Source organism: Hemiscyllium ocellatum, chromosome 48 (genome assembly GCF_020745735.1).
Source record: "Hemiscyllium ocellatum isolate sHemOce1 chromosome 48, sHemOce1.pat.X.cur, whole genome shotgun sequence".
Lineage (NCBI taxonomy): Eukaryota > Metazoa > Chordata > Chondrichthyes > Orectolobiformes > Hemiscylliidae > Hemiscyllium > Hemiscyllium ocellatum.
This window is the reverse complement of record NC_083448.1, coordinates 17,724,111-17,739,584: the sequence shown is the minus strand read 5'-3', so window position 1 is coordinate 17,739,584 and position 15,474 is coordinate 17,724,111. Positions and strand designations below refer to the sequence as shown.

Below are 15,474 nucleotides of genomic sequence, written 5' to 3'. Positions count from 1 at the left end.
GCCTCCACCACTTTCTCTGGCAGCACATCCCAGCAACTTAACACCCTCTGTGTTTAAAAAAACGTAGCTGTCACACCCCTTTAAACCTACCCCCCTCCCCCCCCCCCCCCCCCCCCCATAATTGACATTTTTTACCCTGGGGGAAAAAGTCTCTGACTATCCACTCTGTCTGTCACACTCCTACTTTTGTAAACCTCTATCAGGTCGCCCCTCAGCCTCCAACATTCACTAACCACGGCAAAAGGGTCTCTTTCCACACTAGAAGAACTTTATGACTCTTCAATTCTAGGTTGAGGAGCCTTGACAGTTTGGCACTGGTTCTCCCCTGTGTCTCAGAAGATGCCGTTTTGATGCATTTAATGCAGTGAGGGGAGATCTCCGTCTGCATCAGTAATGCGGGACAGAGTGCGTATCCTCCACACTGGGAGTGGTCCTGAACAACAAGACACAGGAACAGTTGGTCTTGCGTGAAGTGGAATGAACCTATTGTGGAAGGGTGTTGGAATAAAACTTCAGAACTAGGATGTAGAGAGAGATCGGAGTGTTATCATTGCAGCTGTACACCTTTGAATCAGTGTCACCATCTGCACATGATGACATTTGACTGACTGCAGAAGAGTTCAGGGTCTGCCAGTGTCGTCGTGTCCTGCATCCATCTCCTAAGTGTTGGAAGTTTCTGTTTTCTGTGCAACCTTTTGTGCCTTTGTGCTCTCCCCTTTGAGAATAGCTGCAGAAACTATTCATCTTACAAAGCAATGTTCCTGCTGGCGTTTCCAAACATCCTGCGCTCCTCCAATTAAAAAAAAATACGCCTGGTTACATCCTGATTTGCATCCTTCTTGCTTGGAGAGCAGTTACTGGCAGGGTTTAGCACAGGTGTCCATGACAGTGTTCAAACAGCCCGTAGCTCAGCGCATCCAGCACAGCCACATCATGGGCTTGTGAATGGCTTCCAGAAAAGGCAGCAGTTGTCTCTCCCTTCCTTCCAGTCAGATAGTGTGGCTTGTCAGGGATTTGGAAATCTGGACTTGACGTGGTACCCTATGATGACACTGTGCATCTGAAAATTAACACTGAAGATCTGTTGGGTGGCAGCACTAAACTACTCTTGAGTGTGTCTTTCTCTGGTCTGTAAGGTATCAGCTCCATGGATTGAAGCAAAACGTGAGCAACCCTGTGGCAAGTAAGCTGCAGAGTTAAGCAGGTACAAGAATCAGTGTTGTCATGGTACAATTGGACCTGGAGGCCAGACTCAAATCTGTGACTTGGGTTGTTGCAACTGTGATTGCAATGGTTCAGTAACAAACACCATGTCAAATTGACTGCACTCTCAATACAACCTGTGTGTACAATGAAGGGTCAAGTCCTGAAATTACACTTGAATTGACCAGGCATGACCAGATGTGGTCTGAAATGTGCTTCTCCCTTCTCCGTCCTAGCATTTATCTGGAACAGGTTACTGAGTCTGTGAATTCATCAGAGCAAGTTGAAATGTGGAGTCATGTTCCTAATTGCTGTGGTTTGGTGTTGGAATGGCCCTGCAGTGTTAAGGCAAGTACAGACTCCCGACCCAGTCTGACAGCCGAACGTTGCTGCTGTCTGAATTTTTCACTGCTCTTTTCTCCCATGTTTCCCAACGGGCTGCCATGACTCAGCGGAACATGCACCATTCAGCTTTGAATTTTAAAATGCAAGGTTCCACTTTGAGAAATAATGAAGGTCGATAGGCAACAAGGAGTGTAGAATTCGCTTGTAAGTGTGGGAACATGTTTGAAGGGTAGAGTTTGAGTTTGCAGAAATGGAAGCAAGTCATGGGAAGGAGTTGAGCTAATGTTTGGCCGACTCTTAAAAGTGATTGGTTCTGTTTCCACACTATCCATTATGTCTCAATATATATCTAGCTTGGTAATGAGTTAGTGAGTTGCCTGCTCAAAACAGTCAGACAGAGGTTAGTTCATTTTGCTGTGATTTCACCTTGAAAACCAGGTAATACTGACAGGAGATGTCTTCAAGGAAACATTTGAAATGTATTGACTTGTTCCTTGAGAGATTCTGGCAGTAGTGGACTTGAAGGACAGCCTAGTCAATGACCTTGCGCTGCTATGCTGAAATTGGTGTTGGTGTTGTCAGCAATAATTCCTATTTTTGTCCTGTCCCAAGTCCTTGTTCCTTCTGTCCCAGGCATGTCAAGGAGAGAAAGGCTTGCAGGCTCGTCTGTTCCCAGTGCACATCAGGCTGTTGCATCTTGTGCTTTTCCCCCTGAGTGGTTGCTCAGCTGTGAGTGTTTGGGAGCAGACTGTTCAGTCCCAGATCACAATCTTCAGTGTTTTCTCTTCCAAGGTGGCACTGTCGGAGGTAGCGGGAAAGGAAGAGGAGCAAAGCGTAAGCAGGATGGGACCTCAGGAGGGACTGCCAAGCGAACCCGAAGGTGAGACTGTTTGGGAATTGGTGGTGGACCTGTCCCTGGGAGAGCAGAGCAGTGCCGGGCATTGAGTAAAGAGCCTGTTTTCTCACCCAGCAGTTCGTCGGCTTATTTTCTGCAGCTGTCTTATGGCAGGTTCAGTTCAATGTTGGAATGGATACCCTGGCTTTTAACTGCACTGACATGTCCTGTAACAGCTAACGTAGTTCCTGCTCCTCGAAATATCAGCTTCTCCCAAGACAGACAGCTGGTGACTGAACATTCTGACTTTGCAGTGGACAGCCACAAGTAGTGAAGTCCAACTGTCCCACCTTCCCCCACAGTCTCTTTGGACAGTGACTGCACTTGTCTGTCTTTGAGGCATCTCAAAAGGGACAAGATAAATGCTCATCTGTCTTTTGATTTGGTTCGAGGATGAGGAGAGTGGTGGTACCACCACAGGGAGAGGGGTGGACTTGTGTTTTGTTGGAGGTGAGTGTTTCATCAGTGACAGCTCAGAGCCTGGTCTCCACTGTCCCTGTTTTACAGCTGTCTGGTATAGTGATTCAGATAGCTCACCAGGAAGCTCTGGGTGGTGCAGAAAACTCAAATGGTCTCAGTGCATCAAGGAGCAGTTTGCAACATGTATCTCTAAAAGGAATGGCATTCTGAAATTGGTTGATAGGTGGACAGGCAAGAAATGTGCCACTGTCTGAAGGACAGAACAGACAGGAGTGTAGCACCATTCATTCCTCTGCAACTGATGCCATTAAAACAGCTGAATGGTAACCTTGCTAGTATTGGTTGGATTCCCATCTAAATATGACCCTGCTTCCCAAAAGATTGGTTGGGGAGAATCACAGGTCAGAGAATTCCTTCAGCACGTAAGCAGGCCATTTCACTGACCCTCCAAAGAGCATCCCCAACCCACAATGCATGGAGCCCTGCATTTCCTACAGCCAGCCCACCTAGCCTGCACATCCCTGGACACTATGTGCGAATTAGCATGGTCAATCCACACTGACCTGCATATTTTTGGACTGTGAGAAAAGAGGGGAGGAAACCCGCACAGACACTGGGGGATTGTGCAAACTCCACACAGTCTCCCGAGGGTGGAATCAAACCCGGGTCCCTGACGCTGTGAGGCAACAATGATAACCACCAAGTCACCTTCTAACCAGGTGGTGTTAAGTTGATGTTTCAGCCAAGGATGCTCCTACCTGGGCTTGAGCCAGTGAGGAGCAGATGGATGAGGTTCTTACAGAGTCCTAAATGCATGTGTGTTTTTAAAATTCCTCTCAGTGACCCGTTGTTTGCTGCTCAGCGGCTGCCCCCACATGGCTATCCTCTGGAGCATCCGTTCAACAAAGATGGTTATCGGTATATCCTGGCTGAGCCTGATCCACACGCTCCAGACCCTGAGAAGTTGGAGCTCGACTGCTGGGCTGGGAAACCTATCCCTGGAGACCTGTACAGGGCTTGCCTGTATGAGAAGGTTCTTCTGGCACTGCACGATCGAGGTATGTATGGAGTGGGGCAGCGGGAGCGGCTCTGTTAGAAGTTCAGCTTTGTGTTCCGATATGGGGAAGTGGGGCCCACCTCCCTGTGGGGAAGGTCACAGTGGCTCTGACCCTTGTGCTATCGTGGGTTGTTCAACACAATGGATCCTGCAGTATAGTTCATGGCACAGAGCCTACATTTCTTCCAGTGTTTGTCAGGCAGGGAATGTGTCTTGGAGTCGCTCTCCTGCGCTGCATTCACATTGAGAACACTGGTTCCACTAACTGAAGTCTCCCCCCTTCAGTGAATTGGTAGCACTGACTTCAGGGTCAGCATTTTTACAGAGGGAGCCATGGGGTATCTGAGTGCACTGCGCCATAACTTGTGGAGATCGAACTACTGGGCTGCAGATTTGCACTCCTTGAGTTCCAGTTACTCCCATTGTCTGTTCTGCACCAGGCCAGACTCCTTCAAAGTATGTCCAGGTAGTTGAGACCCGAATGTTGTAGATGTGTAGTGGATATTCCAGGTGTGATGCAGCTGGTTAAACCACTCGGCTTTAAGCAACATAGAACTTATTGAGATACTACGGTTGAAACGTGAACAAAAGTAGAATTTAGAATAACTTAATTATTAGAAAACCCAACTCACTCAGTATAGCAACTTAACCCAGGATATGTTCCTGTTCCCGTATCATCGCATAAACGCACACCTTGCCACAAGGTAAGTTCAAACTGGGAGAAAGTGAGGACTGCAGATGCTGGAGGTCAGAGTTGAGAGTGTGGTGCTGGAAAAGCACAGTCGGTCAGGCAGCATCCGAGGAGCAGGGAACTGACCCCACAACCAGGGAGAGATTTTCTTCCCCACCACAACCCATTTTCCATAAAGACCATTCCCTCCACAACTTTGTAGTCAGGTCCATGCCCCCTGCCAACCCACCCTCCCCTCCCAGCACCTTCCCCTGCCACTGCAGGAATTGCAAAACCTGCACGCACACCTCCCCCCTCACCTCCATCCACACATGTCATTTACTGTATCCATTGCTCCTGATGCAGTCTCCTCTACATTGGGGAGACAGGGCACCTACTTGCAGAATGCTTCAGAGAACGTCTCCGGGACACCTGCACCAATTAATCCTGCTGCCCCATGGCCGAATACTTCAACTCCCCCTCCCACTCCGCCAAGGACGTGCAGGTCCTGGACCACCTCCATCGCCACTCTCTAACCACCTAATGCCTGGAGGAAGAATGCCTCATCTTCTACCTTGGGACCCTCCAACCACACGCCATCAATATGGATTTCACCAGTTTCCTCATTTCCCCTCCCCCCACCTTATCCTAAATCCAACCTTCCAACTTGGCATTGCCCTCATGACTTGTCCTACCTGTCCATCTTCCTTCCCATCTATCCACTCTCTTCCCTGTCACCTTCGTCTACCTATTGCACACTCAGCTACCTCCCCCCTTCATATACCTCTCTGTCCCCTTGGCTCTGAAACCTCGTTCCTGAGGAAGGGCTTTTGTCTGAAACATCAATTCTCCTGCTCCTTGGGTGCTGCCTGACCTGCTGTGCTTGTCCAGCACCACACACTCGACAAGGTAAATTCAAACTCATGTTCTTATAGGCAGCAGAGATTTCAGAGTGAAAGCCAGTCAGGAATCATCTGCTGAAGCTTGGAATCTTTCTGCACCACAGCAGCAGCAGCTCACTGTTACAATTAAAGGAAACGAGAAAAAACCTGAAATGGAAGAACTGGCCACTCCTTTGCCATTGTCAAATGAGGCTCTCGCCCAGACGTTTCGGCACGTTTACCTTTGCAACCTATTTTGAGAAAATAACTTTGTCAAAGTGACAGCATTGTCACGTGCCATTGACTCCCAAGGAAGCACATGCTGGGGGGGAGCCTTCGTTCTCCTGGGTCAAACTGAATTTGGAAGCACTGGGTCTTCCCATCCCATTGATGGCCATCCCACACTCACAGCAGGTTCAGCATTGACATGTTATTTGGAGTTCCTTGTTATTACCAGATTGGGGAGAGGGATCCACATGGCTTTTCACCAGCGTTTTGCAGCTTAAGGGCAAGATTGAGAAACAGACCTTATGTAGAGTCTGTCTGGTCCAAGCTATTGATGTTGTGAGATGGTCCCTGAGCTTAAGGATGCTGGGTAGTTAGAGAAGTAAGAGACACTGAATGTTGTTACTTCAGTGAGCTAGGAATTACATTTGAGGTCCTAAGATTGTTGAGTACTTAAACCAGGCAGCTCTGTAATACAGCTCACCCCTTTTCAAATTTGCTGCTTATTGGCTGTACGATCCTCTCAGCTCCTCAGCTCAAGATCTCGGACGATCGACTGACGGTGACGGGAGAGAAGGGTTACTCCATGGTGCGAGCCTCTCACGGCATCCGGAAAGGGGGCTGGTACTTTGAGATCACGGTGGACGAGATGCCTGCAGAGACGGCGGCGAGACTTGGCTGGTCCCAGCCATTAGGTACGATACCACCCTGCATTGTCCTACAGAGAGCCATTCAGCAAGGGAATTACTCGTCTCAGGATTGGGCTTGGTCTCTCAAGAGTCCACCTCCTGAGCTTGAGTATCTCTTTGACAGCCACAAAGATCTGTGAAAAGAAAGCGAGTTGATGGGCACAGATGTGGTATATATCATTGTCTTGAAGCTGAGTACCTGTACAGGTCGCGTTTGATCAGTGTACATGGAACACAGAACAATACAGCACAGGAACAGGCCCTTCGGCCCAATCTGTCTGTGCTGACCATGATGACACTGGAGGACATGATTTGGAGATGCTGGTGTTGGACTGGGGTGTGCAATGTTAAAAATCACAGCAGACCAGGTTATACCCAACAGGTTTATTTGGAAGCAGTAGAGTTTGGAGCGCTGCTCCTTCATCAGATTAAGATTGTAAGACACATAATTTACAGCAAAAGTTTACAGTGTGATGTAACTGAAATTATATATTGAAAAAGACCCAGATTGTTTGTTACGTCTCTCATCTTTTCGAATGCCCATGTTGGTTTCAGTTATTTCATATGTAAATCACAAAACGTTTTTTACAAGTTACATTCTCAAGTGCACTTTAACAATTGGTGTCACGTCAGTGCAAATAATGTATTGAAGGTGTTAGCGGTCTTGTGTGAGACTGTCTGTGCCACAATGGTCAGACTGATTCTAATCTAAAAGACGGATTTTTAGAATCTTACATGGATTCTTCCCCTTTTTGAGCCAAGTAAAATGTATTTCTGCAAGTACAAATTCACCCCACAAATTTGTATGTGTGTGTGTGTGTGTATGTGTATGTGTGTGTGTGTATGTGTATGTGTGTATGTGTGTGTGTGTGCATGTGGGTAGAGGAAACCTGCATTTTTTTCTCGCTTCTTGACTTAGCAGTTCAGCCCATGGAGACTGCTCCACCATTCAGTATGATCATGGCTAGTCTCACCTTGGCCTCAACTGCTTTCCATAACCCTTCAACCCATGACTAATTAAAAATCTCTCTGTTCCATCCTTAAACTTACTCACTGTCCCAGTGTCCATTGCGCCCGGAGTAAAGGACCAGTGCACGCTGTACAGTTGTTGAAATGTTGGGCAAGATTGAGTGTGATGGTGTCTGCATGCTTGTACATGTCACTGTGCGTTGGCAGACAATGTCAGGAGGTACGGTTGGGAGCAGAAGAGATGGAGCTTGATGTTCAGGTATCAAACTGTAACCTTGTCAAACTTGGCTACCTGCAGGCAATCTCCAGGCACCCTTGGGCTACGATAAGTTCAGTTACTCATGGCGGAGCAAGAAAGGGACCAAGTTCCATCAGTCAATAGGCAAGCACTACGCCAAAGGCTACGGGCAAGGAGATGTCCTCGGGTTTTACCTGTACCTTCCTGAGGACACAGAGGCAGCCCGGGCACTGCCAGACACCTACAAAGATAAGGTAACAGGAAAGAGACCCATTTCATAAAAATCTCTTTTTGACATTAATACATTGATGCAATAAATTGGGAATGTGTTCACTTCCATGTGGAGAAATCTCTGAGTTCCATCAATGCACTCTTTAAGTAACTTTGTCATGATGGCAAAGTGAGAAAGGGTATTTTAGGAGCTCAGCATCAAAAATATTGGTGCGTTGAAGGTTGTGGTTACTCACCAGTTTTAATGTGAGAGCTGTATATTGTTGGTAACATGATGCTGTTGGGGTGGATAGCGGTGATACCCAGGTCTTGGGGACCACGGCTGGATTTGCTGTCGTTTGTCAATACGTAGATGTACCGACAAGAGAAGGGTCAAAACCTGACCTTCTCTAAGGAAATAAGGCAGCGCAAGTGACTGAAGTGTTAATGGGGTGCACTTTGGGGCAAGTGAACATAATTCTATTAGTTTTAAAATGGTTAAGGAAAAGGAGAGGTCTTTTGTGTAAAGGTTAAGATTCTAGATTGGAGTAAGGCCAATTTGGACAGAATGAGAGGGGAACTTTCAAAACTTAATTGGGTGTTCACAGGTCATGGGATAACTGTTAAGTAAGAGGTTTTAAGAAATGAAATACTGAGAGTTGACAGACCATATGTTCCTGTTAGAGTGTAGGGCAAAGCTGGGAGGGGTGTGGGGAACAATGGATGACTGAAGACATTGAATCCCTTGTCAAGAAAAAGGAGAAGGCACTGGGCAGGTATCGACAGCTGGGATTGAGTGAATCTCTTGAGAAGGGGAGGAGGATCATACTGAAGAGGGAAATCACCAAGGTAAAAAGACAGAATGGAATAGCCTTGGCAGATAAGGTTAAGGATAATCCCAAGAGATTCCGCAAGTACGTGAAGGGCAAACAAGGAGCAAACAGGGCCCCTTCAAAATCAACCAGGCCGTCTGTATTTGGAATCACAAGAAATGGGAGAGATACAACATGAATTTTTCACATCAGGATTTAGTGTGGAGAAAGACATGGAAGTCGGAATATGGGAAATACATGTTCATGTCTTGGAAAACCAGTCATATTACAGAAGAGAAGGTGCAGGAGAACTTAAAAAAGCATAAAGGTAGATAAATCTCTGGGACCTGATCAAGACAGGACATTGGGAGAAGCTAAGGAAAAAAATGCAGGGCCCTGGCAGGTTCAGTTGTATCATCCAGAGCCATGGGTGCGGTGCTGGAAGATGGGAGGGTGGCTAATGTTGTGCCTTTATTTAAGAAAGACTATAAGCAGCAGCCTGGGAGCTATAGACCAGTGAGTCTGATAGGAGGGATAGTAAGGTGTTCGAAGGGATTCTGAGAGACAGAATCTGCATGTATTTGGAGAGGCAAGGACTGATAAGTGATAGTCAGCATGGGAAACTGAGGCTCACAGGCTTGATGGAATTTTTTGAGGATGTGACCAAGAAGATAGATGAGGGCCGAGTGGTTGGCGTTGTTGACGTGGACTTTGGCAAGGCCTTGGACAAGGTTCTGCGTGGTCAACTGGATAGTGAAGTTAAATCACCTGGCATCCAGGTGATACCAAATTGGCTCTAAGGTAGAAGATAGAAGTTGATGGTGGAGGGTTGGTTTTCAGACTGGAGGCCTCGAATAGTGTGCCACAAGGATCAGTGCTGCGTCTGCCATTGTGTGTCATTTATATCAATGATTTGGATGAGAATGTAGAAAGCATGGTTAGTAAGTTTATGGATGACACCGAAATTAATGCTGTAGTGGACAGTGAAGAAGATTATCCAACAAGATCTTGATCAGATGGGTCAATGAGGTGTGGCAGATGGAGTTTACTTTAGATAAATGCGAGGCTATGTATTTTGGTAAGATCAACCAGAATAGGACTTAAACAGTTAGTGGTAGGACCCTGGAGAATGTTATCAAACGGAGAGACCTGAAGGTGCAGCTACATAGTTCCTTGAAAGTGACATCACGGGTAGAGAAGGTGTTTGGCACACTAGCCTTTGTTGGTCAGTGCAAGGATGTCATGTAGCACTGTACAAGATGTTGGCATGACCACTTTTGGAGTACTGTGTACAGTTCAGCCCTGCTACAGGAAGGATATTATTAAATTAGCAATTGTATGCAAGCGTGTTACTGGGGCTTGGAGGGTTTGAATATAAGAAGAGGTTGGATCGACTGAGACTTATTGCCTGGAGCTTCCAGGGTGATGGATTATTTTATAAAGGTTTACAAAATCATGAGGGGCATAGGTAACATAAATGACAAAGGTCTTTTCCCTCAAGTAGGTGAGTCCATAGCTGAAGGGCATAGGTTTAAGGTGAGAAGGTAAAGAATTAAACGGTACCTGAGGGACAACTTTTTCTCTGAGGGTGGTACTGTCTGGAATAGAGGAAGTGCGAGGTGCAGGTACAGTTCCAACATGTAAAAGATGTTTGGACAGATACGTGAATAGGAAAGCTAGGGAGGAGAGCACAACTGTTGGCTTTGATATTTGAGTTGTCATTATCTACAGGTTTAGTACCTGAGAACTGGAGGATTGCAAATGTGCCATTGTTCAAGAAGGGCAGTAGAGATGAACTTAAAAATGTGTTGCTGGAAAAGCGCAGCAGGTCAGGCAACATCAAAGGAACAGGAGAATCGATGTTTTGGGCACAAGCCCTTCTTCAGGAATCATCGGGCAGTAGAGATGACCCAGGTCATTATAGACCAGTGAGCCTTACTTCTGTTGTAGGAAAGGTTTTAGAAAGTATTCTAAGAGATAAGATTTATAATCATCTAGCAAGCAACAATTTCATTTTAGATAGTCAACCTGGTTTTGTCAAAGAGCAGGTCATGTCTCACAAACCCCACTGAGTTTTTTGAGAAGGTGACCAAGCATTGTAGATGAGGGTAGGCCAGTTGGCGTGGTATACATGGACTTCAGTAAAGCCTTTGATAAGGTTCCACCTAGTAGGCTGTTGGAGAAAATGCAGAGGCATGGAATTGAGGGTGATTTTGCAGTTTGGATTAGAAACAGACTTTCTGAAAGAAGGCAGCGAGTGGTGGTTGATGGAAAATATTCAGCCTGGAGTCCAGTTACTAGTGGTGTACCACAAGGAACTGTTTTGGGACCACTGCTGTTTGTCATTTTTATAAATGACTTGGACGCAGGCATAGGTGGATGGATTAGTAAATTTGCAGACGACACTAAAGTCGGTGGAGTAGTGGACAGTTTGGAAGAATGTTACAGGTTGCAGGGGGACTTTGATAAACTGTAGAATTGGGCTGAGAGGTGGCAAATGGAGTTCAATGCAGCTAAATGTGAGGTGATGCACTTTGGGAAGAATAACAGGAAGGCAGAGCACTGGGTCAATGGAAAGATTCTTGGTAGTGTGCTTGTGCAGAGGGATCTTGGAGTCCATGTGCACAGATCCCTGAAAGTTGCCACCCAGGTGGACAGTGCTGTTAAGAAGGCATAGGATGTGTTAGGTTTTATTGGGAGAGGGATTGAGTTCCGGAGCTGCAATATCATGCTGCAACTATACAAAATGCTGGTGCGGCCACACTTGGAATATTATGTACAGTTCTGGTCGCCCCATGACAGGAAGGATGTGGTAGCATTGGAAAAGGTGCAGAGGAGATTTACCAGGATGTTGTCTGGTCTGGAGGGAAGGTCTTATGAGGAAAGGTTGAGAGACTTGGGTCTGTTCTCATTGGAAAGAAGAAGGCTAAGAGGGGATTTGATAGAGACATACAAGATGATCAGAGGATTAGATAGGGTAGACAGTGACAGTCTTTTTCCTAGGATGATAAAGTCCACTGTGTACGAGGGGGCATAACTACAAATTGAGGGGTGATAGATTTAAGACAGATGTCAGAGGGAGGTTCTTTACTCAGAGAGTGGTAAGGGCATGGGATGCCGTACCTGCCAATGTAGTCAACTCAGCCACATGAGGGAGATTTAAACAATCCTTAGATAAGCACATGGATGATTTTGGGATAGTGTAGGGGGACGAGCTGAGAATAGTTCACAGGTTGGCGCAACATTGAGGGCTGAAGGGCCTGTTCTCCGCTGTCTTGGTCTCTGTTCTATGAAAGCGTTAGAGGGATATTAGTCAAATGCAGGGAAATGAGGTTAGTTTAGTTTCGGAAAACTGATCAGCATGGATGAGTTAGACCGCGCTTCGGACTTTGTATCTCCCGTTCTAGCCAGGAGTCTGTATGTGTCTGCTATCGTGACACCATCTTGTGGTAAGAATTTGCTAATTAACATCACTGACCTCAACAGAATTTTATTTGGACCAATTTCTCTTTGGAATTGGCTTATTCTCATTTCTGTTCCTGCTTGTTCAAATAGTAACTTAGTGTGCCAGTGATGGATGATATTAACTGCTCCACAGCTGCATAACAAGGTCCTCAAATCTCAGTACAGAACGTAGTGACGCCAACTCGGTCCCGAGCGAGCCCAATGCTCTTAATGACAGCCCTCTCCTCGGTGAATATATCTCATGGTGCCGATGTACTGGCCAGTGTTCAAGCGACAGCTTGAAAAGAGAATGATCTGGTCATTTTCACATTGCTGTTTGTAAGAACTTATCACATTCCCAACCTTACAGCAGCTTCGATACAATCTGAAAGACTGGAGCATGTCCGCCATGCCAGAATCGTGCCTGAAAGCTTCTGATGTGTGGAGCCGAGGATAGTCATCTGTGAGAATGGTCCTCCGATGATGGTCCACTCTTTACCAGCATAGAGTTATAGAGATGTACAGCATGGAAACAGACCCTTTGGTCCAACCCAATCTAATCCCACCTCTCAGCACTCAGCCCATATTATCCCTCCAAACCCCTTCCTATTCATATCCCCATCCAAATGCCTCTTAAATGGTGCAATTGTACCAGCCTCCACCACTTCCACTGGCAGCTCATTCCAAACACGCACCACCCTCTGTGTGGAAAAGTTACCCCTTATGTCTCTTTTATATCTTTCCTCTCTCACCTAAACCTATGCCCTCTAGTTCTGGACTCCCCCACCCCAGGGAAAAGACTTTGTCTATTTACCCTAATCTACTGTTGAACATGTCGAACCAGTCTAGGAGAAGTGGAGTTTGAGCCTGGGGAGAAACAGTAAAAGGATGATGTTGTCGAGTTTGTGTTTTCTGCTGTTAATGTCACTCTTTTCTCTGTGGGGCAGGCATTGATTAAGTTCAAGAGTTACCTATACTTTGAAGAGAAGGACTTTGTGGACAAGGCTGAGAAGAGCCTGAAACCAGCAACAGGCAGTAAGGTGAGATGCCCAGTGAGGTGTGATACCCCAAGCCAGTCACACATACATGGCTAAAAGGAGACAAATGCAAAGGTTTTCACTGCAACCAGTGCACGAGAAACAGAATTAAGAAAAAGGGACATCATGAGGAGAGGGTGCTGATTGGTCAGGACATTGTGATTCAGTCTCAGCAGTGAACTGTCGATCTTTGTCCACAGGGCAGACAGATTCTGATTGGTCAAATTGGGAAAAGGACATTGTATCCATCTCTAAAGGGATCCTGAAGGAAGCTGATCTCTGCTGCCCTACTGCGACAGCTTAACCAATTGTAATCTGCCTGCTGACTCTGAGAATGAAGATAGACAGTTAACTGTCCTGATAAAGGGCCTGTGCTCTAATTGTCGATTCTCCTGCTCCTTGGATACTGCCTGACCGGCTGTGCTTTTCCAGGACTACACTCTTCAACTCTGATCTCCAACATCTGCAGTGCTTACTTTCTCCCAGTTAACTGTCCTTGCTGAATCTCCATATTCCAACCAGTCAGTACCCTCTTCTCATCCTGCATAAATTATCGGCTGCGTCTTGGATTCTCATTCCAACAAGCTGAATTCTTGATCGCTTGTACCAGTGTCAGCGTTCTGTGCTAACAAGTACTAATTTATATACCAGGCACTGTTGTAAACCATTCCAGCAAGTTCAGGAACAAAGTGTGCAGTTGTTTAAACAAAAATCTCCAATCTCAATGTTGTGAAGCAAATGCTAAAGGTAGATTGCTGAGGTGGACATGGAACAGATGTTCCACCTTGTGAGACAGCCTTGGGGAAGAGGTCATAGAGTGACAGGGGTGAGGAGAATGACTTCTCCCAGAGGATTCTGGAGCTCTCTGTCCCAGAGCGCAGTGGAGGCAAAATCACTCAACAGACTGAAGGAAGAATTACGTGTGTTTCTGATGAAAAGTGGGATACAGGGCAGGGGGGAGCAGACAGGAGAGTGGAATTGGGACCAGGATAAATTCAGCCAGGATCATGTTACATGGTGGAGTGGGCTCGACTGACTGAAATGCCTGCTCCCACACCTAATTCCTACATTCCTCTAAGATCAGGCTTGCTCCTCGGCTGCTGCCTGAACTGCTGTGCTTTCCCAGCACCACTGTACCCCCTCCTGACTGATTGATTGCAGGGACTGTAAATGGTGTGTTTGGTCTGGTTCGTACCCAGTTGGTCTGGGACTAACTGGTGCCTTGACAAAATATTGAAAATGTCTGTGTTTTTTTTCCCTCCTGATTTAGATGGTATTTTTTAAGAATGGAGATAATGAGGGAACTGCCTATGAAGATGTGTATGCTGGGGTGTACCATCCTGCAATTTCTTTGTACAAGAACTGCACTGTAAGTATGACCAAGGGAGTTTGATGGACTTGCAGCTTTCTCTCAAGGATGTCTTTTCTGGAATGGTTGAGTAATACTCTTTTGGCTCTGGTGATGTGCTGCTGCTGCACTGAGTGTGCAGGGCAGTCCTTGGTCAGGAGCACAGTTCACTCCACCTTGCTATCTCTGGCGCACTCACACCTTTCACAGCTTCCATGCATCCTGTCTTTGCTGGTTGAGATTTGCTGAAAAGCTGCCGTGGGGGCGGGGCTCAGACCCCCAGTCCTGATCTCGGGGAAACTGCAACTCTCCAACCCCGAAGAGCGCTGGGTTTTGACTGCAGGGTCCTGGGTCTCGAGAGCCCATCGCCCATTTATCGTCCTCATGATGTTGGCAGCCAAGGGCAGTGAGGAGCGAGGCTGTCTGTGGCAGGGTGCCAGAGTAAACACTGAGAAACTGCTGTGGGATTTCGCCAGCTAGGTAAACGGGATCTCTGCACTTGTACCGAAAAGTTTGTTTTACCGTCGGGATGTTTCACTGGGATTTGTTTGCTGCATTTGAACCCTCTGTCCATCGGAAAAGCAGCGTCGAGGGGAATGTTTGGTCAGGGGTTTTCAACTGAGAGACTTATTTTCCTGCTGCACTTGTGGTGGGGATCGGGGGGGGGTCACTCATTGACATGTCGAGGGAAAGCGCGTGATTCATGCTTGGGTCTGATTTTATTTTTTCAGGTGTCGATCAATTTTGGGCCAAACTTCAAGTATCCTCCGAAAGACATTCCGTTCAAACCGGTATGCTCTTGCTCCTCCATCCCACTTCCTTACCAAAAACAAAAGCTGTTCTGGAATCGGAACGCTGACAAGGGGTGACCCACCGAAGGGTCGAGACCTTGCCCTTTGATTCGGAGTCACTTGCTGCAGCGCTCGGTGGGATTTTCGGTGTCTGGGATTTTCCTCACCCTGCCCAGCTTCACTCATAAACTCCTTTCATTTCAAAACATATTGAGTGTCCGTGAAAACAAGGCTCCTGGC

The 15,474-nt window shown here is 46.7% G+C and overlaps 1 protein-coding gene across 5 annotated transcripts in view; it reads left to right on the top strand.

The window, feature by feature from the left end:
• The window catches only part of ash2l (ash2 like, histone lysine methyltransferase complex subunit), a 58,434-nt gene that overhangs the window by 41,620 nt on the left and 1,340 nt on the right, over positions 1-15,474 (top strand). For all 5 annotated transcript variants that reach the window (XM_060856705.1, XM_060856704.1, XM_060856700.1 and 2 more), the window contains 7 exons: positions 2,341-2,428; positions 3,704-3,921; positions 6,224-6,391; positions 7,653-7,846; positions 13,006-13,098; positions 14,366-14,464; positions 15,175-15,234. In XM_060856705.1, the coding sequence (XP_060712688.1) occupies positions 2,341-2,428; positions 3,704-3,921; positions 6,224-6,391; positions 7,653-7,846; positions 13,006-13,098; positions 14,366-14,464; positions 15,175-15,234 (920 nt within the window). The remainder of the gene's footprint in view (positions 1-2,340; positions 2,429-3,703; positions 3,922-6,223; positions 6,392-7,652; positions 7,847-13,005; positions 13,099-14,365; positions 14,465-15,174; positions 15,235-15,474) is intronic.